General features: G+C 35.7%; 1 protein-coding gene across 7 annotated transcripts in view; it reads right to left on the bottom strand.

Annotated features, from left to right (window-relative positions):
- KIAA0586 (KIAA0586 ortholog) overlaps positions 1-24,433 on the bottom strand; it is a 112,706-nt gene that overhangs the window by 17,263 nt on the left and 71,010 nt on the right. For 5 of the 7 annotated variants that reach the window (XM_040477268.1, XM_040477270.1, XM_040477269.1 and 2 more), the window contains exons 28-29: positions 21,488-21,642; positions 18,923-19,031 (exon numbers count right to left, since the gene is read on the bottom strand). In XM_040477268.1, the coding sequence (XP_040333202.1) occupies positions 18,923-19,031; positions 21,488-21,642 (264 nt within the window). Of the gene's footprint in view, positions 1-5,708; positions 5,942-18,922; positions 19,032-21,487; positions 21,643-24,433 lie in introns of those variants that run through there. The other 2 variants (XM_040477271.1, XM_040477274.1) reach the window with 2 other exon arrangements.

Raw genomic sequence — 24,433 nt, 5'->3', positions numbered from 1 at the left:
TTACATAGAGGAAATTAAGAATAAATGTGTCAGTTCTGCTACAACTTTGTTAAAATTTTTCTCAGCACATGGAATCAACTCTCTCACATAATGATTAACAGAGGCAGTTTGTCTTGGGCTTATCAGTAAATGTATTTGTTAGACCCTGGGTTAACTTATGAAAAAAAAATAGGTTGTTACCATTTCTATTATTAGGCGTACTGATAATTATTTTCACACTTCTTCAGAATCTGCCCATTTCTACCTTAATGGGATGCTTATATATATAAAGATATCAGCATAATGAATTGGCATAAATTTTCTAAGAAAAAAACAAGTAATTACATTTAATAAGTTTTACTTCATAAATAGATCTTGATATGATTTCAGAGAGTAAGACAAGGGCCAAATCATGCAGGGTCTTTTAGGTCAAAGTGAGCAGTCTGGACTTTATTCTGATGCAAAAAGAAGTCTTTGGAGGTTTCTGAGCTGGAAGTCATGTGATCTGACTCATATTTTTAAAAGATCACTCTTGCTTTGAGTGGATAATAGACAAGAGGGGAGCAAAAATGTATACAGGAGAGAACAGTTGAGAAATTTCTCAAGATAATACTAAGGTTGAAAAATGTTATGCTTAAAAAATCAACTGCACACCTGCAGAAGGCAGAAAACTTAGCTTGATATCAAGTCACTGAAAAAAACTCTTGGTCGGTTTTATTGGAACACTGGAAACCACAGTATCGAGCAACAGTATTTAATAACGTCTGTAAACATTGAGATAATCTAAGAGAAGTGAGGTTAACCTCTCCGAACCTCTGCTTTCCCAACTGTATAATAAAAGTAACAACAATAAGAAGAAAAACATCTGTACATATTCACAAGTTTGCTATGAGAATGAGAGCTACGCTACATGAGACTTCTTTGTCATCTGTAAAGCACCTGACAAATGTTGGTTTCATTGTTGTGTCTTTGGGGAAGAAACAGATCTACCATACTTGGTGATGACTGGGTTCTGTCCCAGCAAAACTTTACACAAGATATACTGACGGGAGTATGGTCAAATTAGTAAGGAGCTTGGGAACAATATTATATAAGGAAGAGTAAAAGGAACATAACACACAGACTTTGGATTATGATTGCTGCCATCAAAAACTTGAAACGCTGTCCCACTGAAAGACCTAACACCCAATAGGACAAAACTAGAACCAATAGTGAGAAGTTATGGAGAGGTGAATGTTAACACAGAAAGAATAATTAGTGCTTTCCAGCTGTAAAATGTATAGCAAACTAGCATGTTCCCTATACTGTGGGGTGATCATCTGTTCAGTCTAATTTCCCTTTTGCTGGCTTCCTCTCATTTCTCTCTTTAAATCTTGGAAGTGTCAGGATCTTAAACTTGGGATGCTTCTCTTCCCTTTCTGTACTCAGTCCTTAGGTCATCTCCTCCATACCCACAACTTTAAATAGAGTCCACACAATCAACTCTCAGATTTACAACCCCAGTCCCAACCTCTTCCCTGAGCTCAAATAACAAACTGCCAACCCGATTCTTCACTTGGAGATTTATTAGGCTTCTCAAACTTCACATGCCCTATGCAGAATGACTGGTTTTCACCTCAGTCTTCCCAGTAAATGACACCATCATTCACCCGGTAACTTTTGGAAACTTAGGAGTAATTAATCCTTGCCTGTGCTATCTACTACACTACACATCTGATCCACTTTAATAAATAATTTTTGAAATGAACTCATTCTTCAGTAATTCTATCAGGTATACCATCAATATATAGAGCCGGAACGTGACCACTGCGACACCCCCACCGGGGCCCATGCCACTACCATCTCCCATCTTGATTACCGCAAGTCTTCCGGTTGGTCTCCCTGTTCCCAGTACTGTCTTCCTATAGTGTGTTTTCCAGCTAGCTGCCAGGGTGATCTATTTAAAAATGTAAATTAGAATTTGCCATTCTCCTGCTCAAACCTTCCACAGGAATCTCATCATACTCAGAATAAAATCCAAATTCCTTCCCAGAGACTTACAGGGCTCCATGTGATCTGCCTACATTTCGTTTCTCATTTCCTATCACTGCCCCCCTTGCACACTCCCCTCCAGCCACGCTGGCCTTCTTGCTGGGTAAGAAACAGATCTACCATACTTAGTGATGACTGGGTTCTGTCCCAGCATAACTTTACGCAAGATATACTGACACATCAAGCTCATTCCCACCTCCAAACCTTCATTCTTCCTAATCCTTCTAGATGGAATACTCCTCCCCAGGGGTTTGCAAGATTTCCTCCTTCGGTTCATTCTCTGCAAATGCAACTCTTTCAAAAAAAACTTCTCCAACCAAATGTTTTAAAGCAGCAAACCACTCACTTTGTTCTCTTCATTATTCATGACCCTGCTTTATGACTTTTTAATTGACACTAGAAGTGCAAATCGCTATCGACGTTATTTTTTAAATAAATAAAGCAATACCTTTAAAAATGTTTTCTTTTTATTTGGAAATAATATAAAACTTGGAGCAAAACTGCAAGAATAGTATAAAGAAAGAAAGCTCATATATCACTTACCCAGATTCACAACTGTTAACCTCTTCCCCTGTGTTTTAGGTTTGTGTGGTATTTATCCATGACTACATTCAGGTTATGCACTCTTGGGTAGAATACTACATGGAAATGTTGTGTCCTGCTCAGATATCCTACCTGGATAGCACACAGCGTTTATCTGCCCCCTATGGTAATATTAATTTTGACTGCCCAATCAATGTACTAGTTTTTGTTTTCCCTTTCAACTAATGAACCAATCTATGAGGAGATACTTAAAGACCACGCAAATATCCTTCTCCTCATTAAAACTTCCTTCTACATTTAGCATTCACTGAGGATTCTTGCCTGATCTAATCTTTACTAGGGTGGTTGCAAAATGCTGGCTTTCTAATATTAGTGCTCACTCCACATTTGTCTGTTGACACTTGGCATTCTTCTGTAAACCCTTTATTTTTTTTCACAGCATTTATTGTCATCTGAAATTTTTGTATATTTATTTACTATTTATAGGGATTTCAACTTTTATGTTTACTACAGTATCCCAAGGTGGTGAACAGTACCTGGCACATAACAACTACTCAAGAGTGAATAAATGAATGAATGAATGAATGGAGAGAAAGAGAAAGAAAACTGTTAAAAAAAAAAAAAAAAAAAGGCCCCTGCACTAGATGGGACAATAGAGTCAACTAATACATTTGATCCAATACACATTTACTGAGAACCTACCATATAAGGTGCTGTGCTATAGAATGTAGGTGGAGCAGGGATGAATGAAATAAGGTGACTGTGTCTAGGAAATTTCCTTCCTAGAGAAGGAGACAGGCTGTAAGAAAATACTCCTACAGAATATGACACTAATGAGGGCTAGAAGTGAAATATATGCCAAACAGTATGGGCCCTTCAAGGACACAGAATGGATCAAGAATGTCTATAGGGGATGGGGACGTTGTGTCAGAGGGCAGGGGAGGGGATAGTTCTAAGTAAAGACACAGAAAAAGGCATGGGGGTGGGGGTGGGATGGGAGCTCAGAAAATACAGGGAATAGGGGGATGAGGGGCTCAGAAGGAATAGAGTGATGAGGTGTGTATGGCTACACATTACCTGAAGGATCATGAAGCCCATCCCTCATTCTGCAGATGAAAAATAAATGATCCTGCTTATTCTACACTCATTCCCTGTCCCATTTGCTTCTCCCTTTTCTCACCTGAGTGCCATCCCTAACCTCTTCTTTCCCTTCCTCCCCCTTCCCTCTCCACTATCTCCTTACCCCCTTTTCCCTTCTTCTATTCCTTCCCTTTCTTTTCTTTTCTTCTCTCAGGATGACATCTTTCCCCCTCTCCCTCTGTCAAGAGTAGAATGAGGTGCTGGGGCGCCTGGGTGGCGCAGTCGGTTGAGCGTCCGACTTCAGCCAGGTCACGATCTCGTGGTCCGTGAGTTCGAGCCCCGCGTCAGGTTCTGGGCTGACAGCTCAGAGCCTGGAGCCTGTTTCCGATTCTGTGTCTCCCTCTCTCTCTGCCCCTCCCCTGTTCATGCTCTGTCTCTCTCTGTCCCAAAAATAAATAAACGTTGAAAAAAAATTAAAAAAAAAAAAAGAGTAGAATGAGGTGGGATCGAGGCTGCAGGTGGAAGTTACCTTTATAGAGGGAAAAAAGCATAGCTCTTTCTTCAACCCCAAAGTAAAAAATATGAAAAGACTAAAGTAGAGCTATAAGAATTTGGGGACAGAATAGCTATAAATCTTCACATTCGAAAGAATAGACCTCAGAAAAGCAAAAGCATGCATTAAAAGAGAACTGAGGGATAAACATGGGATTAAGGATTTGAGGTGAAGGGCTGGAATAGGTGCTATCTGGGAGTGAAGGTCAATATGAAATTAGTAAAAGAATTCCTGGGGAATGGCAAAAGTCCCACTCAAGCCCCACGGTTTGCTAACAGGCTATAATTAGACAAATAGCATCATCATCCTGCAGGATTTGGTGAGCAGAGAACAAAATCAGAGACCCTTGAAAGTAGGAGGAATGCAGAGTGGGGATTAGCATAGATCAAAGAGACATCAAGTCTTGCATGGTGATAAGACAGAACTGAAATGGGTCAACCACATAGGTCAGGCAAGATAGGAGGCCCCAGGAATAGCCAGTCATGAGAAGTAAGACCAAGTAATTGGATGTCCCACTACAGGTGGGAGAAAGAACACATGACCAAAGTGGTTCTGTTTAACTGAGTCACTAGCTACTTCACAGTATCTGGTCCGGTGTCCCATTATGCAAATTAGTCATGTTAGGGGAGGAAGGAAAAAAGAGGCATTAAGCTGTATAATGAATAAGACAATTATCCCTACACACTCCAAGGAGCACAACTGCTCATTATTCCAAATATATAGGCTTACCTTTGTTTACAGTTAGATGAGGGAGGCTAGGGCCGAAGGCAAAAATTTGGGGGCATTTTACATAAATAAAATCTTATTCTATAGAACATCAATAATAATAGTGGTAAAAAGCAAAATTATTATGGATAAGAAACCTTATTAACTTTTCAACATAATAAAATAAATTATGTAAGTACAGGGGTGCCTGGGTGGCTCAGTCAGTTAAGCATCCGACTTTGGCTCAGGTCATGATCTCACGGTTCATGAGTTCGAGCCCTGCATCGGGCTCTGTGCTGACAGCTTGGAGCCTGGAGTTTGTTTCAGAGTATGTGTCTCCCTCTCTCTCTCTGTCCCTCCTCCACTCATGTTCTGTCTCTCTCAAAAACGAAAAGAAGTTTTTTAAAAAGTAAAATTTAAAAAAATTATGTAAGTACAATAAAAAGGAAAAAAAATGTTTACAAGAACAAAAAGGAAGGTTACTAGGGGTGACAATGAAATTATGTTGCCTTTTGCCATCAGAGGTGTATGGGGGGGGGGTATTTCCTAAGAAATTTAGTCATTTTTAATACCTTGATGTGTACCTGATACTGCCCCTAATCTTTTTTAATATATTTTTTTAGTTTATTTATTTATTTTGAGAGAGAGAGCACAAGCAGGGGAGGGGCAGAGAAAGAGGCCAAGAGAGAATCCTAAGCACGCTCCACACAGTCAGCGCAGAGCCCCACATGGGGCTCAAACCCATGAACCTCGAGATCATGACCTGAGCTGAACTCCAGAGTTGGTTGCCCAACCGACTGGGCCACCACCTTGGCACCCTTGCCTCTAATCTTAATCTTTACTTTTAATCAGGATGCCACAGCTCATATATAATTGTTGAGCTCTTGAGTTATCAGTTTCTCTCTTGGATTTAAAGATGAGAGAATTGCTGACAGAATGAATTTACTAAAATACTCACTTGCCAATAGATAGGATTACAGATTGGAAATCCCCTTGGTTTAATAAGCTTCAGTATATTTAGTTGCCCATCATGCAAGTCAATGGAAAGTTCTGTAAAATAACCCAAGATTTTATATATATCTTCAATATATTCACTGGAGAGTGAAAAATTGTGTTGAAAATCAGTTTATCTCCCTAACACTGTACAGACATGTCCCATCTATAACATTTTCTTGCAAACATCCTTAAAGCTCAGGACCAATTAGAGGTTCAATTCCTAGCTGTTAAATAAGAGCTGATTACAACATGAGTATTCCAAAAGGAGAAGTGTCCTAGAGACAATCCTGCTAATCACAGCTAATATTTTCATAGCTCTTAATACGTGTCAGGTCCTATTCTAAGTGCACTGCATGTCTCTACTATATCAACACACACACACACAGACATTAAGTATCTTACCCAAGGTCACCAGCTAAGGATTAGCAGAGCTAGGATTTGAACCCAAGGCAGTCTGACTCCAGAGTACAAGCTTTATGTGGTAGTGCTTCTAATTCTATAGTAGAACAGAAGTCACAAGACTATCTGGAGTCATTAAGCAGTATTTCACAAAGGGTGGTCTTCCTCCTCCTGTATCAAAATCACCAGGGATCCCAGTTAACATTCTGATTCTCAGGCCACACCTCAGGCAAACAATCAAATTCTCAGGGAGAGGTGGGGATCTAGATTGAATTCAGAGTGCCAGAGATTCCTATGTCTGTGAAGGTTTGACAACCACTGTATTAGAGACTAACAAAGAAACAATCTAGTAGTAGTTCATCCTGTAAGTATAGTAAGTCTATATTACTTCTCTATTCTAACTCATTCTGAATTGAAATAACCAAGCTTCTTTTTTTATTTAGGGTAGAAGTGGGTTAGTAGAATAATCTGTTAGTTGAAATAATCTATCTAATTTTGTTTTATTTATATAAAACTAAATTTGCCAAAAAATTAAAAGATTATTATATTGATTAGAAGAAGAGCATTTATAACACATTAACTTAGAACTGCAATTAGTTTTCTTTGGGGAATGGCAGTGTAGTATAATAGAAATATTCAGAAATATTTCAGTAATATTCAGAAATATTACTGATCTAAGAAGATCAGACGCTACCACTAATCGGAGTTATGATCTTTGGTTCTATTGAACTGGATGGTCCCTCTGCCTTCAAGACTTATGAATCTAGGGGTGCCTGGGTGGCTCAGTCAGTTGAGCGTCCAGCTTTGGCTCCAGTCATGATCTCACAGTCCGTGACTTTGAGCCGGGCATCAAGCTCTCTTGCTGTTGGCACACAGCCTGCCTCAGATCCTCTGTTTCCCTCTCTCTCTGCCCCTCCCCCCGTTTGCACACTCTCTCTTCTCAAAAATAAGTAAGTAAACTTAAAAAAAAAAAAAAAGACAAATCTACCTCACTGACAACCTACATTTACCTGTACAATTATTACTTTGGAAAATTAAATTATTCTTTAGTGGCTGATGAATAAAAAGGGCACTAAGTTAATCTATTACTTTAAATTATATTTTACATCAATTTGATTTCAATAAAAATCATAAAACCTTTAAAGTCAGGTTTCAGGAAGTCTGGCTAAGGACAATGAAAGGGTTGCAGAGGTTTCTGGAATGTTGGCGAGTCTTCAAAAACAATGCTGGTATATGCTTTTGGTGAGATGTGTTTAACGTCAAAGACTTGAGAAAAATCTAAGCTCTCCATGTACAGTGTACAGTTAATTCTACAACAGGAAAATTAAATAATTTCAAAACTTAAAACTCTTACATAGAAAAGGAAATTACTTTTAGTGCCAACAAGTGAAAATGTTATGGAAATCCTTGAGCAGTTTTCAGTGTCTTATTTAACAGATCTTCCAGATCAATCCTTTTATATATTTTGCTCATTCTGATGGAATATCCTTAGTTACGCACATTTATCTCCATGATTACATATATGTGTGTGCAAATAAAGAATTATATATAATATGTATTCTTTTACAAAGGTGTAAATCCTTTCTTGTAGGAATAAACAGCTGAAATAATCATCTGTGTTAAAAATCCATTAATGTGCCAGAAGAGTGTCTTTTCTCCCATGGATTATGCCCCCCGTCCTCCAAACATCCTCACATAAAATGGAAGAAATGTATGCACATAAAGACAGTCAGCAGTGGACCTGACACGTGTTTTTTTCATCACTGTAAGAAAAAAGTGACAATTTGACAGTACGATTACATAAAGGTATTTCTCTTTTCATATTTAATAGCATTCTAACAAATTATTGGAAACGCAGTGATTTCAAAAATTATTCCTCTTAACCACCCTTTTCTTCTCTTTATCCCTTGAGAGTAGTTGCTTTGTCTTATTCCTCCCTCTAGGTCCGCACTGCCTTCTACAGTCCTAAACATGAAAAGCATGCTGGGAAAGGTTGACCAAAGAATGAATATACACTGGAATATTATTCAGCCATAAAGAGGAATGAAGTAATGATATGTGCTACACTACGAATGAACCCTGAAAACATGTTAAGTGAAAGAAGCCAGACACCAAATCACATATTGTATGATTCCGTTTATATAAAATGTACGGAGTGGGTAAATCCATAGAGACAGAAAGCATGTTAGTAGTTTCCAGGAACTGGGGGAGAGGAGAAAAGAAAAGGAATACTAACAGGTATGGGGTTTCTTTTTAGAACAAAGGAAAGGTTCTGGGATTAGATAATGGCCATGGTTCCATAACTTTAAAAAAAATACTAAAAACCACTAAATTGTACATTTTGGGGCACCTGGGTGGCTCAGTTGGTTGAGAGGCCAACTTCGGCTCACGTCATGATCTCACAGTTTGTGAGTTCGAGCCCCGCGTCAGGCTCTGTGCTGACAGCTCAGAGCCTGGGGCCTGCTTCTGTGTCTCCCTCTCTCCCCCACTAACGCTCTGTCTCTTGCTCTCTCTTGAAAATAAATAAAAACATCAAAAAGATTTTTTTACTTGTATACTTTAAAAAGGATAATTTTAAAATAAGAATTATATCTCAATTTTTAAAAACAGAATAAATGAATGATGCCATACTATTCTCTTTTCCTCGAGAGTTCAAGAAGACTGCCCACTGACTAATATGTAACCTGATTTAACTCTTCCTACCCTTGGGCAAATTCTTGGCTGCTCAACTAATTTGTCCTTGAAGAATAAGAAAACATCAATACTACAAAAGAAATCATACAATGTTTTAGAAAAGCAGGTAAAAATCTAAAAGCAGCCTTTAGATTATTCCACTATAGCTCACTATCTACATTAAAGGTGTCAGTAATTAGAAAACAATTGGGATGATATGTTTTCTTTTCTCTCTTTTCTTCTTTCTTCTTTTTACTAAATAACAGAATTAAATGTTTGTGGTCAGTAGCAAATGATATTTAAGTTTGATTCAATAAATACTTATTGATTACTGTGCATTAAACACATTGGGAAACATCATCTCTTAAATAACAAACAAGACAACCTATCTTAAACAAACCACAGAACTATCAGTTTCTCTGACCTTCTGAATAATCAGTCTAAGCAATGTAGAGATGATAAAGGCAGTTCCTTCCAGAAAGCTGTTAAATCACATAATAAATATGTATTAAATGCTTACTCCACAAAATGGTATGAAACAAGGAAAAGAATATCAGCTTTGCACTCAGGTAGGTAAGGGCTAGAATTCTATATCTTCAGTTTCTAAAACTGTGCTATGGGAAAGTTAGTTACCCTTCACGAACTTTATCCTTTTTTTTATAAAAGGGGAATGGAACTACCTGCATGTCATGGTATTTTGAGGAACAAATGAGATAAAAGAGAGTACCTAGCAGGCTGATAGCGGAAATTATCAGTAAAACTATGATCATGTTCAGGGCACAAAAAAGCTGGGGTTGGAGTTAAAGATAAGTAAGTCATTTGCAATCGGAGGTTCAGTAAGGACTCAGAAAAATGGAGCTAGATGTTGAAAAAGAAAGACATGCAAAGTGGGGAAAGAAGAAAATTACACATAAAAGGAAGATAACATGCAAAAACATCAAGGCTTAGAAGTGTAGTGGGGCGGGGCGCCTGGGTGGCTCCATAGTCAGCTAAGCGTCTGACTTCAGCTCAGGTCATGATCTCACAGTTTATGGGTTGGAGCCCTGTGTCAGTATCGGTGCTGACTCTCAGAGCTTGAAGCCTGCTTCGGATTCTGTGTCTCCCTCTCCCTCTGCCCTTCCCCTGCTCATTCTCTGTCTCTCAAAAATAAGTTAACTTTAACAAAAAGTTAAAAAAAAAGTGTAGTATGTGAGAGAACTCAGTATTTATTGAACTGGACTGGGTTAATGATACATTATATTGGATATTGGATGTGCCAGTAAAGTTTTGAGCTGACACTTCTTTCTTTTCTGAAATCTAAACATGTATTTTCAGATTAGCACATACTATCTTCTCTTCTGTTACTAGTTAGTTGCTATTAATTACAAAGCTTAAATGTCCCAGGCTTCTAGCTTGAATAAAATGTATTCTCAAATAAATACCTAGAAATCCAATGTATATTATATTGAAGATACAATGTATTATAAAAGTATAGCCAACTATCTCCTCCTGAAGTGTTAAATACAGAAAAAAAGATGTGAATAATTGTGTGTAAAATACTCAGTGTCACATTTAAACACCTTTTAACAACAAAACCTTTTATACATTCCCATATAACAAACTTTTAACAAAAGTTAACTAAGAAAATTCATAATAGAAAAGGGTCAGCAATATTTAAGTTAGCTTTACTGAAGCATAATTCATACCCAGTAAGATTTACTTTTTTTTTTTTTTTTTTTTTTTTTTGAGAAAGAGAGAGAGGAAAAGAAAGGTCACTAGAGAACAAGGGGTGGGGGGCGGAGAGAGAGAGAGAGAAAGAGAATATCCCACAAAGGACAGATAGAGAAGTGGGGCTCACCAGGGGCTCGTGTTTTACCCCAAAAGGGGCTCATGCTCACCCGATGAGGGCATGAGCTCACCCGATGTGGGACTCAAACTCACGAACTGTGAAATCAATGACTGAGCCACCCAGGTGCCCAAGATTCACTCTTGACAAACACATGGTTATATAACCACCACCACAATCCAGATCTAGAACATCTATATCACCTCCAAAGTTCCTCTTGCCATTTGTAGTCAAACCCTGCTCTCACTCCTAGAAGCCACTGATCTGTTCTCCTAATATAGATACTTTTTTTCCCCCAAATGTCATATAGCTGTAATTGTCACATAAATACGGTATGAAGGCTTTTGAATTTGGCTTCTTTCATTTTATATAAAGCAATGAGACTCATCCATGCTTTTATGTATATCAGCATTTCATTCCTTTTTGTTGCTGAGTTCCATTGTATGGATGTACCATACATTGCTTATCCATTCACTTGTTGGAGGACATCTAGGTTCACTTCTTGGTAATCATAAATGAAACTGCTAAAAATTGAGTACAGGTTTTATGTAAATATAAGTTTTCAGTTCTCTTGAGTAAATACCTAGTATATGGACTGCTGGGTTGTATAGTAAATTTCTATTTAATTTTAGAAGAAACTGCCAAACTGTTTTTCCAAGGTGGCTGTAGCATTTTGCACTCCACAAGCAATGTACAAGAATAAGAATTGCTCGCCTTCTCATCAATGTGTGATGTTACCAGTTTCTTTGATTTCAGCCGACCTAATGGGTAGTTAGTGGGATCTACTTTTTAATTTGCACCTCCCATTAGTAACTAATGATGTTTAACATCTTTCTGTGTGTTCATTTGTCATCCATATAACTTTTTTTAGTGAAGTGTCTATTCAAATCTCTAAACTCATTCTTACTACTGAGTTTTATGTTTTTAAAACATATTTTGGATTCAAGTTCTTTATCAAAAAGTGGATTTGCAAATATTTTCTCCTAATCTGTAGTTTATCCTATTTCATTCTCTTAACAGTGTCTTTTGAAAAAGTTTTTATTTTCATTAAATCCAATCAATCAATATATGCTTCTAGGAACTATGACTTTTCTATAACATCTTAAAAATCTTTGCCCAACCACAGGTCACAAAGATTTTCTCCTATTTTTCTTTTAGAAGTTTTAGTGCTTTTGGCTTTACATTTAGATTTAGGATCCATTTTGAGCTAATGTTTGTATATGTTTGTGAGATATGGGTCATGGTTCATTTTTTTGCACATAGGTGACCACTTGACCCAACACAATTTGTTGAGATTATTCTTTCTTCATTCAATTCTTCGCTATTTGTGAAAAATCAATTGATTATAAATGTATGGACTATTTTTGGATTCTATTCCACTGATCTATCTACCTGTTAATCTTTATGCCAATACTACACTATCATGATTACTGTAGCTTTACAAAATGTTTTAAAGCCATAGTGTAAATCCTCCAACCTCTTCTTTTTAAAAGTTATTTTGGCTATTCCAGGCCTTCTGCATTTCCTTATGAGCTTATCAGTATCTACCAAAACCTTATTAGAATTTTGACTGAGATTGCACTGAATCTATGGATCAATTTGGGGAGAACTGACTTCTTAATTTTGAGTCTTATCCATTTATATAGGTCTTTGATTTCTCTCATCAGATGTTTTTGTAGTTTTTAGCACACAAATCATGAAAATATTTCATTAGATTTATACCTAAATATTTCACATTTATGTTGCTATGATAAATTATAGTTTTTAATTACAATTTCCAATTTTTCATTGCTAGTTCAAAGAAATATCACTGATTTTTGTACATTGATATTGTAGCCCTGTGAACTTGATAAACATGTTGGTTCCAGTAGGATTTTTGTAGGCCTTGTGGCACTTTATATAATCATGCATGACCAAATAGAAGTAAGTTTATTTCTCCCTTTCTAATCTGTATGCCTTTTTTCATTTTTCTTGCATCACTGCATTGGCTAGAACAGCCAGTATGATTTTGAAAAGGAGTAATGAGAGCAGACCTCATTTCTTGTTTCCAGTTTTACTAGGAAAGCATTTAGTCTTTCACCATCATGTGTGATGTTGACTATAGGTTTCTTGTAATGTCTTTCCTTTATCATGTTGAGAAAGATTCCTCTGGTTCTTGGTTGAATACTGTAATCATAAAAAGATGTTGAATACTGTCAAAAGCTTTTCTAGATCTATCGAGAAAATCACATTTTTTTTTTTTTTAGTCTATTCATATAGTGAATTACATTGCTTTCTGAATGGTGAACCAACCTTTCTTTCCTGGGATAAACCCACCTGGTCCACTTACTGTCTTTCTATATATTGTTGGATTCAATTTGCTAATATTTTATATAGAAATTTTTTGTCTATGTTCATGAGAGATATTGGTCTATAAATTTCTTTTCCAGAAATGTCTTTGTCTGGTTTTGGTATCAGGGTATTGGTAAAAAGAGTTCTTTTCTATTTTCTGGGAGAGTTTGAGTAGAACTGGCATTATTTCTCTCTTAAATATCTGGTAGAATTCTCCAGTGAAACCGTCTGAGCCTCAGGTTCTCTTTATTGGAGGATTTTAAGCTAAAAATTCACTTTTTCTTTAACAAATATAAGATTACTTAGTTTATTATCAGTTTCTTCTCAAGTTAGATAAAATTTTTCCATTTTACCAATGTTGCCAAATTTATGAGCATAAAGATACTAATATTACTTTATAATCTCTTTAATTTCCATAGGATCTGTACTGATTTCCTCTCTCTAACTTCTAATACTAATGATTCATGTGTTTTCTCCTTTTTCCCTCATCATTCTGGCTAAGGTTTATTGATTTACCAGTCATTTCAAAGAACCAGCTTTTGGTTTCACTGGGTTTCTATTATGTTTATGTTTTCAATTTCATTCTGTTCTTTTCCTTCCTTCTGTTTATTAGAAGTTTAATTGCCCTTCTTTTTCAGGTTTCCTCCATTAGAGGTTTAGAGCACTGATTTTAGACCTCTCTCTTCTATTATCATGTAAGCATTTATGCCATAAAATTCCCTCTAATCACTGCTTCAGCAGCATCCCATGAATTTTGGTACGTGGTGTTTCCATTTTTATTCAGTTAAAAATATTTCTTTTTTTTCTTTTATTTTTTGAGAGACAGACACAGAGAACAAGCGGTGGGGGGTGGGGGGGAGAGTGAGGGAGACATAGAATCTGAAGCAGGCTCCAGGCTCTGAGTTGTCAGCACAGAGCCTGATGTGGGGCTCAAACCCACGAACTATAAGATCATGACCTGAGCCGCAGCTGGATGCTCTACTGACTGAGCCACCCAGGTGCCCCAAGTTCAAAATAGTTCTAATTCCCTTTGTAATTTCCTTTTTGACCCAAGGTTTATTAAAATGTGTGCAATTTAAATTCCAAATATTTAGTAATGTTCCAGGAGTCTTTGTTATTCATTTTCATTTTCATTCCACTGAGGTCAGAGAATATATTTTGTATGATTTTAACTGTTTTAAATTTACTGAGGTTTGTTTCATGATACAGAATATTGTCAATCTTGGTTAATGTTTCAAGTTTACTTAGGAAGTAAAATCAGCTCTTTAAAAAAAATTTAAGTTTATCTATTTATTTTGATAGAGAGAGAAAATATCAGTGAAGGGTAGAAAGAGAGAGAATCCTAAGCAGGCTCCACACTGTCAGCATGCAGCCTGATGCAGGGCTTGAACCCATGAACTGTGAGATTCTGACCTGAGCTGAAGTTGAGCACTTAACTGAGCCACCCAGGTGGCCCCAAATCAGCTGTTTATCAACTAGGTTCAATTGGTCAATATTATTGCTTAGATCTTCTACATTCTTATTTATTTTATTTTTATTTTTTTATCAATTTTTTTTAAATTTAAATTTTGGTTAGTTAACATACAGTGAAATATTGGTTTCAGGAGTAGAATTCAGTGATTTATCGTTTACATACAACACCCAGTGCTCATCACAACAGGTGCCCTCTTTAATGCCCATCACCCATCTAGCCCACCCCCCCCCCATCAACCCTCAGTCTGTTCTCTATTGTTAAGAGTCTTTTGTGGTGTGTTTCCCTCTCTTCTTCCCCGCACCCTTCCCATATGTTCATCTGTTTTGTTTCTTAAATTCTACATATGAGTAAAATCATATGGTATTTGTTTTTCTTTGATTGATTTATCTCACTTAAATGCTACATTCTAGCTCCATCCACGTTGTTGCAATTGGCAAGATTTCATTATTTTTGATAGCTGAATAATATATATATATACCACATCTTCTTTATCCATTCATCAGTTGATGGACATTTGGGCTCTCTCCATATTTTGGCTATTGTTGATAATCCTGCTATAAACATTGGGATGCATGTACTCCTTTGCATCTGTATTTTTTGTATCTGCACAAAATAAAATGCTTTTGCACAGTGAAGGAAACCGTCAACAAAAACAAAAAGGTGACCTACTAAATGGGAGAAGATATTTGCAAATGATATATCCAATAAGGGGTAATATCCAAAATAAAGAAAGAACTTATATACCTCAACAATAAAAACCAATCTGATTTAAAAATAGGCAGAGGATTTAAATAAACATTTTTCTAAAAAAGACAAGTGGCCAACAGAAACATGTAAAGATGCTCAACATCCCTAATCATCAGGGAAATGCAGATCAAAGCCACAATGAGATATTACCTCACACTTGTCAGAATGACTAAAATAAAAAAGGACAAGAAATAACAAGTGTTGGCAAGGATGTAGAGAAAAAGGTACACTGTTGGTGGGAATGTATATTGGTATAGCCACTGTGGAAAATATGAGGTCCTCAAAAAATTAAAAATAGAAATATCATGTGATCCAACAATTCCACTACTGGATACTTATCCAAATAAAACAAAAATACAAATTCAAAAAGATATTTGCACCTCTATGTTTATTGCAGCTTATTTATAACAGCCAAGACACAGAAGCAATGTAAGTCCCCACTGACAAATGGATAAGAAAGATCTCTCTCTCTCTCTCTCTCTCTCTCACACACACACACACACACACACACACACACACACTCAGGAATATTACATAGCAATAAAAAAAGGGTAAGATTGTACTATCTGAAACAACAAGGATGGACCCAGAGGGTATTATGCTAAGTGAAGGAAGTCAGACTGAGAAAGACAAATATGTATGATTTCACTCTTATGTGTAATCTAAAAAAATAAAACAAGTGAATAAGCAGAATCAGACCTACAAATATAGAGAATAAACTGATGGTTGCTAGAAGGAAGGGTCGGGGGGGGGGGGGGAGATGGGCAAAACAGTTAATAGGGGGGAGTGGGAGAATCAGGCTTCCAGTTATGGAATGAATAAGTCATGGGAATAAAAAGCACAGCAAAAGGAATATAGTCGGTGATGTCGTAATAGTGTCTGTCATGTGATGATGACAGATGGTAGCTACCCTTGTGGTGAGCACAGCATAATGTATAAACTTGTCAAATCACTATATTGTACCCAGAAAACTAGTGTAACATTGTGTGTCAACTATACTCAAATTTAAAAAAAAGATACTGATAGAATGTAAAAAATAAAAAAATAAAGTGAACTATTTTAATACATTACTTAATAGAATTTAACTGTTCTTGGGTTTATAACAAACAAGCAGATTTAAAACTAGTCTCTTATTTATATGGAAGAAAGTCAACTTGCCCAGAAAAAGAAGCAGTAAAAGTTAACTTGCATAGTAAAAAGGAAAAAAAATTAAATGACTCACTGAAATCACTTAAATTGTTATGTTCACTATAAACCCATTAATCAGGACTTAGAATCAGAAAATGGTATCCTGTGGTCAAAAATACAACCAATGAATTCAATACCAAATGAAAGAATTTCACTCTTAGATTCCAAAGATAACCATCTGTCAGATCAATTCAATTTCTTTTTATATTAAAAGCTGAAAGTTATAATCAAGGGGGGGGGGGGCGGAAACAAGGATTTTACAGACTTGTCGGAAGCATAGTGCTGGAACTCATGTCCTACCAAATCTTCAGTCAATTTGTAATGATCACTGAAACAGCTGCTACTGCTAGTGAAGCTACTTGATTCTTTATATACACATATTAAACTAGTACACATTTCAAAGTGAAATATAGGATACTTCTCCCCAAAACAGTCATAATTTGGGGTTCAAGTATTCTTAGAAGCATTTAGCTGCCAGAAAAGATGTGGTTTTGATTCCCTTGTGATAAGGTGAATTTCCTTCATTATCTTCAAGGCCTGTATGAGAAGTAGGATTGAATTCCTTCAAGGTCACCCAAAGTCCTGAGAGCCCTAGAGGATTATTTTGGCATTGTGACTCTCCTATTCTCTGAAACATTTGGCAATGTCTTAGAGTTTCATCAGAGAAAAAAATAAAACCCACAAAATTTATGGGAAAAAAAAAGTCATAACTGACTATATTTGCCAAGGCAATCACATTCATTAAAAAAGTATTCAATATGGAGACCTGTATCAGTTATAGAGTGAAACACTTGGCTTCTATTTTCAAATGTTCTATTTATAGCTCACTGGGTATTTATTTGTCTCAGTCAAAGCTGATATAGGTCTGATCCTCTAACTTCTGTATTACATATAAAATTAAATGAAAAAAAATTATATATATTAAATCTAACCATTCTAAACTCTTCTAAATAAAACTTGCTTTAACCAGCTAACACCTCGGTTTCTTTTATTCATACAATTTTTATTGACTTATTAAATGTTAATTAGACACTATTTAACAACATTGTACTTCATGACATTTTGCTGTAAGCCAACAAGAATTTATTGCCATCTTGTGGTCATTCATGTATGTGTGAAACTGAATGTCATTTTCCTGAAGAGAGACACTTACTTTAAAATCTTACCAAATTTTCCCATCACCTGAGAAAAATGATCATTTTATCACATACAATATCTCCCAAGGAGACAAAATTTACTAATAATTTTAAGACATTACAATTTTTTTAAACCTAACTTAAATATATAGTCTTTGACCGTGAATGGTAACAGTGGAAGGGCATCAAGTCAGTCCTGCCATTATCTTAGAAACATTCATTTGTTCCTATCTATATACTGTTTTGATTAATTTTTAAATACTATAAGAAGAGTTTTATAGCCAAGTTTCCATGGGATTCTAAAATACAATGTTCACATTACTGTACCATGGTCAGGTTAAAAAGGTGGTCAGGAAGGCAAAGTTCTGAGAGGTGGGAGCAAGAGAGGAACAAAAAACAAAAGTAAAAATCTAAACCTCATATAGCATAATTTTAATAAATATCTTGAGTATGTCCTTGTTTTGGGTCTTTCCTGTAATACTTAATGTATAGTTACATTTGCAATTATACTGGCATTCAGTAAATGAGATTAAAAAAAAACACAATCATAAAAGCAAAGAAAAATGTTCTACTGCTTAAAACATTCCTAATACTTCTTCCTGGATTGTGGAAATAAAGTTTTAAAACAGAAAATATCTTAATTTCTACTGCCAAATTTCAGAGTTTAGGTTATATTAAATTTAAGTGACTAAGAAGCAAGAAGGTAAATAAAGCAGAAAGCCAACAGTCTTTCAGAAACATAAAGGAACATCAAAATGCTATGATGCTGACTATAGAATTGAAGTTCAACCACACAACTGGTCATTTACATAATGTGCATTCAGTGTGAGAATCCTTTGTTTTTTTTAAGTTGTGTTTATTGGTCAGCATCACCCACAACACTGAATAGCCTTTACAAAGAAGCACCTTTACAGCCACAGCCCCTGCCTTTTTCACATAATTTAAAATAGACAACTCTGACACAGATACAGACCTATAAACAGATAAAAAGGCAATCAACTGCATAAGAACCAAAAGATAAGATTAAAGGAAAAACACTACCTAAGAGTTTTTAAATTCATTAGAAATGGAGTTTATTGGTACAAAGAACAAATATACAGTCAAATATGATACGAGATTCTTTATCTAAGAATGGACTAAGAAAAAACAGAAAACTTACAGACAAGAATGTGATGTAGACAAAAATAAAGAATTTTCATCATATACTTGTTCAATATCAGTGCAAGCATCAGACTATTATATTACAAGAAAATGAATCTTACCTTGCTGCTGTGAAAGTGAAATATCAGATTTACTTCTTACACGTATTAAACGACTTTGTGCAGGCTTGTGTTCAACTTGTTTCGCATCTTGGTCATGCTTTTGTTGGTACTAAAGAATTTAAGACGTGAAGTCATAACATTGTTTTTTAAGTTACTTTAAAAAGTTTTGAGCGGGGCGCCTGGGTGGCGCAGTCGGTTGAGCGTCCGACTTCAGCCAGGTCACGATCTCGCGGTCTGTGAGTTCGAGCCCTGCGTCAGGCTCTGGGCTGATGGCTCAGAGCCTGGAGCCTGTTTCCGATTCTGTGTCTCCCTCTCCCTCTGCCCCCCCCCCCCCCCCGTTCATACTCTGTCTCTCTCTGTCCCAAAAATAAATAAACATTGAAAAAAAATTTTTTTTAAATAAAAAGTTTTGAGCAATTTAACTATTTAGTTGTTTCTTATATAAAATTTGAATATTATACATGTCCTCTAATTGCTAAATGGGTGATAGAGTACATATTACTAGAGAAAAGACATTGGAAATAAAATCTTTCAAAAGATTTGGATAATATATACAGATTTCAAATATTCAAATCACTTCATAATTCAAAGCTCCTTATAAATCAAACTATTCTAGATATATACACATGATGGATTTAGACAGGATAAAAACTTAATGTGGTTGTTAAGCTCTCCCATATAACCATTTTTACATAAAATGAAAATCTGCATAATGCACTGCAATTTTCAAAGAGCTTTTCTATATAGTAACATCACTTAATTCTCACAAGCATGAGTACTGTTATCCTCCTTTGACATTCAAGAAATGTGCACTCCACCACAAGCCCCATCATCTCTCTTCCTAGTACCTATAACCTAACCAAATTTGAAATTTACAATAGTCACAAATTCCTTCACAACCACACATCACAAACTGTGAAAGCGATTTTATTTCTTCCTTTTACTATTTTATGGTCCTAATTATGAATGAGTGCCTGAAAACAGCTATCAGATATACTTTGACAGGACTTTAAAAAGATACCTCTTGATTCTTATCAGCCACGAGTTGACCCACAAGCTGAACCCAGGCAATTGGAAGCTCCTTACTCTGGTCCTGTCCTTGGAATATGCGTCCCACCTACTATTTCCATACTGGCAGTCATTAAAGGACTTCCCCTTGAGAGGGGAAGGTGTTATGACACCGTCTGGACTGAATACCTGACTGAACCCAATTAAGGCTTCTATATAAACTTTTAAGATTCTGGTGGCTGGGTGCAGAGATCTACCGGTCTCACAAGTGCCCGAGACAGGTCTGGTAAGTAAGTCCCCTTGCTTATTTAAACCTGCCATCTGCCAATCTGGAGTGGTATGTGTCTTTATTCGGTCTCTCCTTGCTCTCCATGAATAGGGGTCAGTTTTAAACTTCACCCAGGAAACTCCTGAGGTTGCAACCAGCAATACCAACCCCATGCAATGCTATGCAATATCATGAAATACATAGTGAATAAACTAATCTACAGTGAGAACCCATTGCCATTACACAGATACAAAACTGTTTTTAATAACGTGAACAATTCTGTACATGCTGGAGAGTAATTAACTTATTTTTTCAGTACAGAAGATTACATGGGCCATTGGCCTAACTCACCATGAAATTGCTTATGTAACAGCTTTTGCAAAATTTAATATAATAAATTTTTCTTGAGTACCTGCTATATGCAAATTAATGAGCTAGATATTTCATGATGACACAAAGTGTCAATAATAGCTACCTAACCAGCATTATATATACGTATATGTGTATATGTATATGTATGTGTGTGTATATATATATACACACATACATACATATATATATGCTATTTTTAATATATTATATATTAAAATATGCTATTTATTATATATATAATGCTATTATATATATAATATATATATGCTATTTTTAATATATTATATATTAAAATATGCTATTTATTATATATATAATGCTATTATATATATATAATATATATATAAAATATGCTATTTATTATATATATAAAATATGCTATTTTTAATATATTATATATATATAATATATTATAATATATATATGCTATTTTTAATATATTATATATTAAAATATGCTATTTATTATATATATAATGCTATTATATATATAATAATATATATATAAAATATGCTATTTATTATATATATAAAATATGCTATTTTTAATATATTATATATTAAATAATATATATAAATATATATTATTTAATATATATATTAAATAATAATAAATATAATATATATTTAATATATTATATAATATATATATATATATATACACACATACATACATATATATATATATGCTATTTTTAATCTCTAAATAAAGATGAGGAAACTAAGGGTTAGAAAAAGGCTATGTACTCAAGGTCATAGCTAGGGTCCAGATGAGCTAAGAGTTGTATCCAGGCTTGAATTAACAAATAAAGGAAGCATGGATTGAAACTGACTCCAAAGACTAATCTCTTGGCAGTGCATCATGCTAAGCCAATATTATTACCATTCTCATTTTAAGTAAAGTACAAGGATTATTACCTGATGATTATCTTCAACTGCTCCTGATAACTGAACATCATTTTCTTGCACTGTCAAAAGTGTTGCAGGAAGAGCAAGGTTAGAATTTGGCTGCAACTCCAATTCTCCCAAACTCATTGGACCATGACTAGCACATGAATCTTCATAAATACCACCTGTTGTCAAATATATAAACAAAAAGTTAAAATAAATTGTTTAATTTGATTTCTGCTCAGGTCATGATCTCACAGTTCATGAGTGCAAGCCCCACATTGGGCTCTGTACTGACAGTGTAGAGCCTACCTGGGACTCTCTGTCTCCCTCTCTCTCTGCCCCTCCCCCCATCACACGTGCATGCACATACTCCGTCTCTCTCAAAAATAAATAAGTAAACAAAAAATAAATATAAATATGTACTAAATAATGAAAATCTCGCAAGAAAATCTAGGAGACTATAGGTATAAACTTGTGTTAGAAGAGACCATAAAAACCTAGAAAGTATAAAAGATAAAAATAACTAGGGACACTTGGGTGGCTCAATCAGTTGAATGTCCGACTCCTGATTTCAGCTCAGGTCAAGGCCTCATGGCTGTGGAATCGAGCCCCACAATCAGGGTCTGCACTGAGCATGAAGCCTGCTTGGGATTCTCTCTCTGCCTCTCTCTATGCCCCTCTCCTGCTCATGGTTTCTCTCTCTCTCAAAATAAATAAACATCTTAACATATACATATAGAAATAACTACATAAAAATTTTTTTAGCTATATGGCAAAGAAAGACCATAAATAATGTCAGTACAAATTTAGAAAAAGATTATTTGCAATACAGATGTTAAAAAACATCAAAAATATAGAAATAGCTCTTACAAAGTTATAAGAAAAATTTAGAACCTAATAGATGGGGAAAGAATTTAAGTAGGCAATTCACAGAGAACAAATCCAAATGGCCAACAAACATGAAAAGAAGCCCACAGGCAGCCAGAGACTTGTAATTTCCACAGGACTTACTGTGTAAAAACAAATGCAGGCAAGTGGGCATTCTATCTTAACTTGTAAAATAACAGTGTACACATACATAGTATGTATCCATCATGAATGTTAAACATGTGAGTGTGTCTATGGATAAAAAGAGGAAGATTACATATGAGAATCTTAACAAGAGTTAGCTGGGGTAAGGCATATGGGACAGGAGAAAACATGAGGATGAGAGGTGGATGGAAACTAATGTATGACATAATCACATTTTGTTTTATGTAAAATTATACATGGTTAATGTATGGGTATAAAGAAAAAGTAATTAAAAAGACACAAGGTAAACTTTGATAAAAGACCTAAATGTAAAAACTCAGAAGGTATATAATCAAACATCTCTTCCAAAGCATTCAAAGTGCATAATAGCTTTCAACTCCTGTAACACGCTATCATTTAACATATATTCACTGGCTATGTCCTAGGTGTTACACACTCTGCTAGACAACAGGAATGGGACAGTGAACCCTCAAGTGAGATTACAGATCAGTGTGACAAAAGCAACTTTAGGCAGGCTACAGAGAGCACATACGACAGGTATCTAACCCAGTGATAAAGGGTCACCATGACAGCCATCATAACAATGCTGAATTTGCTCAACAACACGATGGTGTCACTTCTACAAAGTATGCTCATGGAGTATGAGTGTTTCGTCTGTATAAAGGAACTTAACCCCTTGTAACTATCATGTCACTCACATCAAATTTATCATAAGTTGGGGCACCCGGGTGGCTCAGTCGGCTGAGCATCCGACTTCGGCTCAGGTCATGATGGCGCAGTCTGTGAGTTTGAGCCCCGTATCAGGCTCTGTGCTGACAGCTCAGAGCCTGGAGCCTGCTTTGGATTCTGTGTCTCCCTCTCTCTCTGCCCCTCCCCCGCTCATGCCCTGTCTCTCTCTCTCTCTCTCTCTCTCTCTCTCTCTCTGTCAAAAATAAACATTAAAAAAATTTATCATAACTTGAAATCCCTAATTTTACTCTACTAGAATCTTACTGCTAAGCAAAGGCAACCTCAGACTTAGAAACTTCAACTTTCAGAGAAGACTAAGTCAACCCCAAATTGCCAGTGCCCAGCAGCAGCTTTGGGTTTGTCATGTCTAATTGGTTTTTCCATTTGTAGGGAATGGATGCCTAAAGGCATCTGAAATTAATTCTAATGCTTAAAACCCCACTCATCCTTATGTCCTCATAATTCTATCCTTTCTCCATATTCCTTTCTCTTAGTGAATGGAAATTCCCAGCTACCCAACCATTCTAGCCAGAAACCTGGAAATATCTTAGATCCTTTCTTTTGCACTTCTCATATTCAAACTAAATCTTGTCCATTCCCCTCCTTAACTGTCTCTCAAATCTCCCTTTTTACATTTCCTCACTGTTAAGTAGTGTTTCACCAGCTTTACTGCAACAGCTGTCCAGTCAGCCTCCTTGCCTCCAGTCTTAATACTCTCCTCTATTCATCACACTGCACCTGAGATGATCTTGCTAAATAAAAGGCAAAGATGATCATATTAGTCATTTACTTATAATCCTTATGGATCTGTGAATATCAAAAAACATTCAGAAGTGATAGAAATTCAAGACTAAATTTTCCATGGGAATAAATATAAAGTAAGATTGGCATTTTGTGCACAAATGGATCCATATCATTTTAGAGTGAATCCAAAAACTACTTCATGTATTATCTAAGATTTTTTAGGATCTACTTTCTGCTCACTACTCCAATCTCACTGCTTCCTAAACTCTAGCTCATTAATAAAGTACTTATATTTCCTTAAGTCTTGCTATTTTCTTATTCTTATTTTTATTTTTTCCTCTTGTCTCATTGCATATTCTGCCTGGAAGTTCCCTCCTCATTTACTACATGGCAAACATCTATTCATCTTTGAGAATCCATTTCTTTTTTTTCAACGTTTTTTTATTTATTTTTGGGACAGAGAGAGAC

This window comes from Herpailurus yagouaroundi, unplaced genomic scaffold (genome assembly GCF_014898765.1).
Source record: "Herpailurus yagouaroundi ecotype Mexico unplaced genomic scaffold, PumYag 141, whole genome shotgun sequence".
In the NCBI taxonomy this organism is placed as follows: domain Eukaryota; kingdom Metazoa; phylum Chordata; class Mammalia; order Carnivora; family Felidae; genus Herpailurus; species Herpailurus yagouaroundi.
This window is presented reverse-complemented; position numbering and strand designations above follow the sequence as displayed.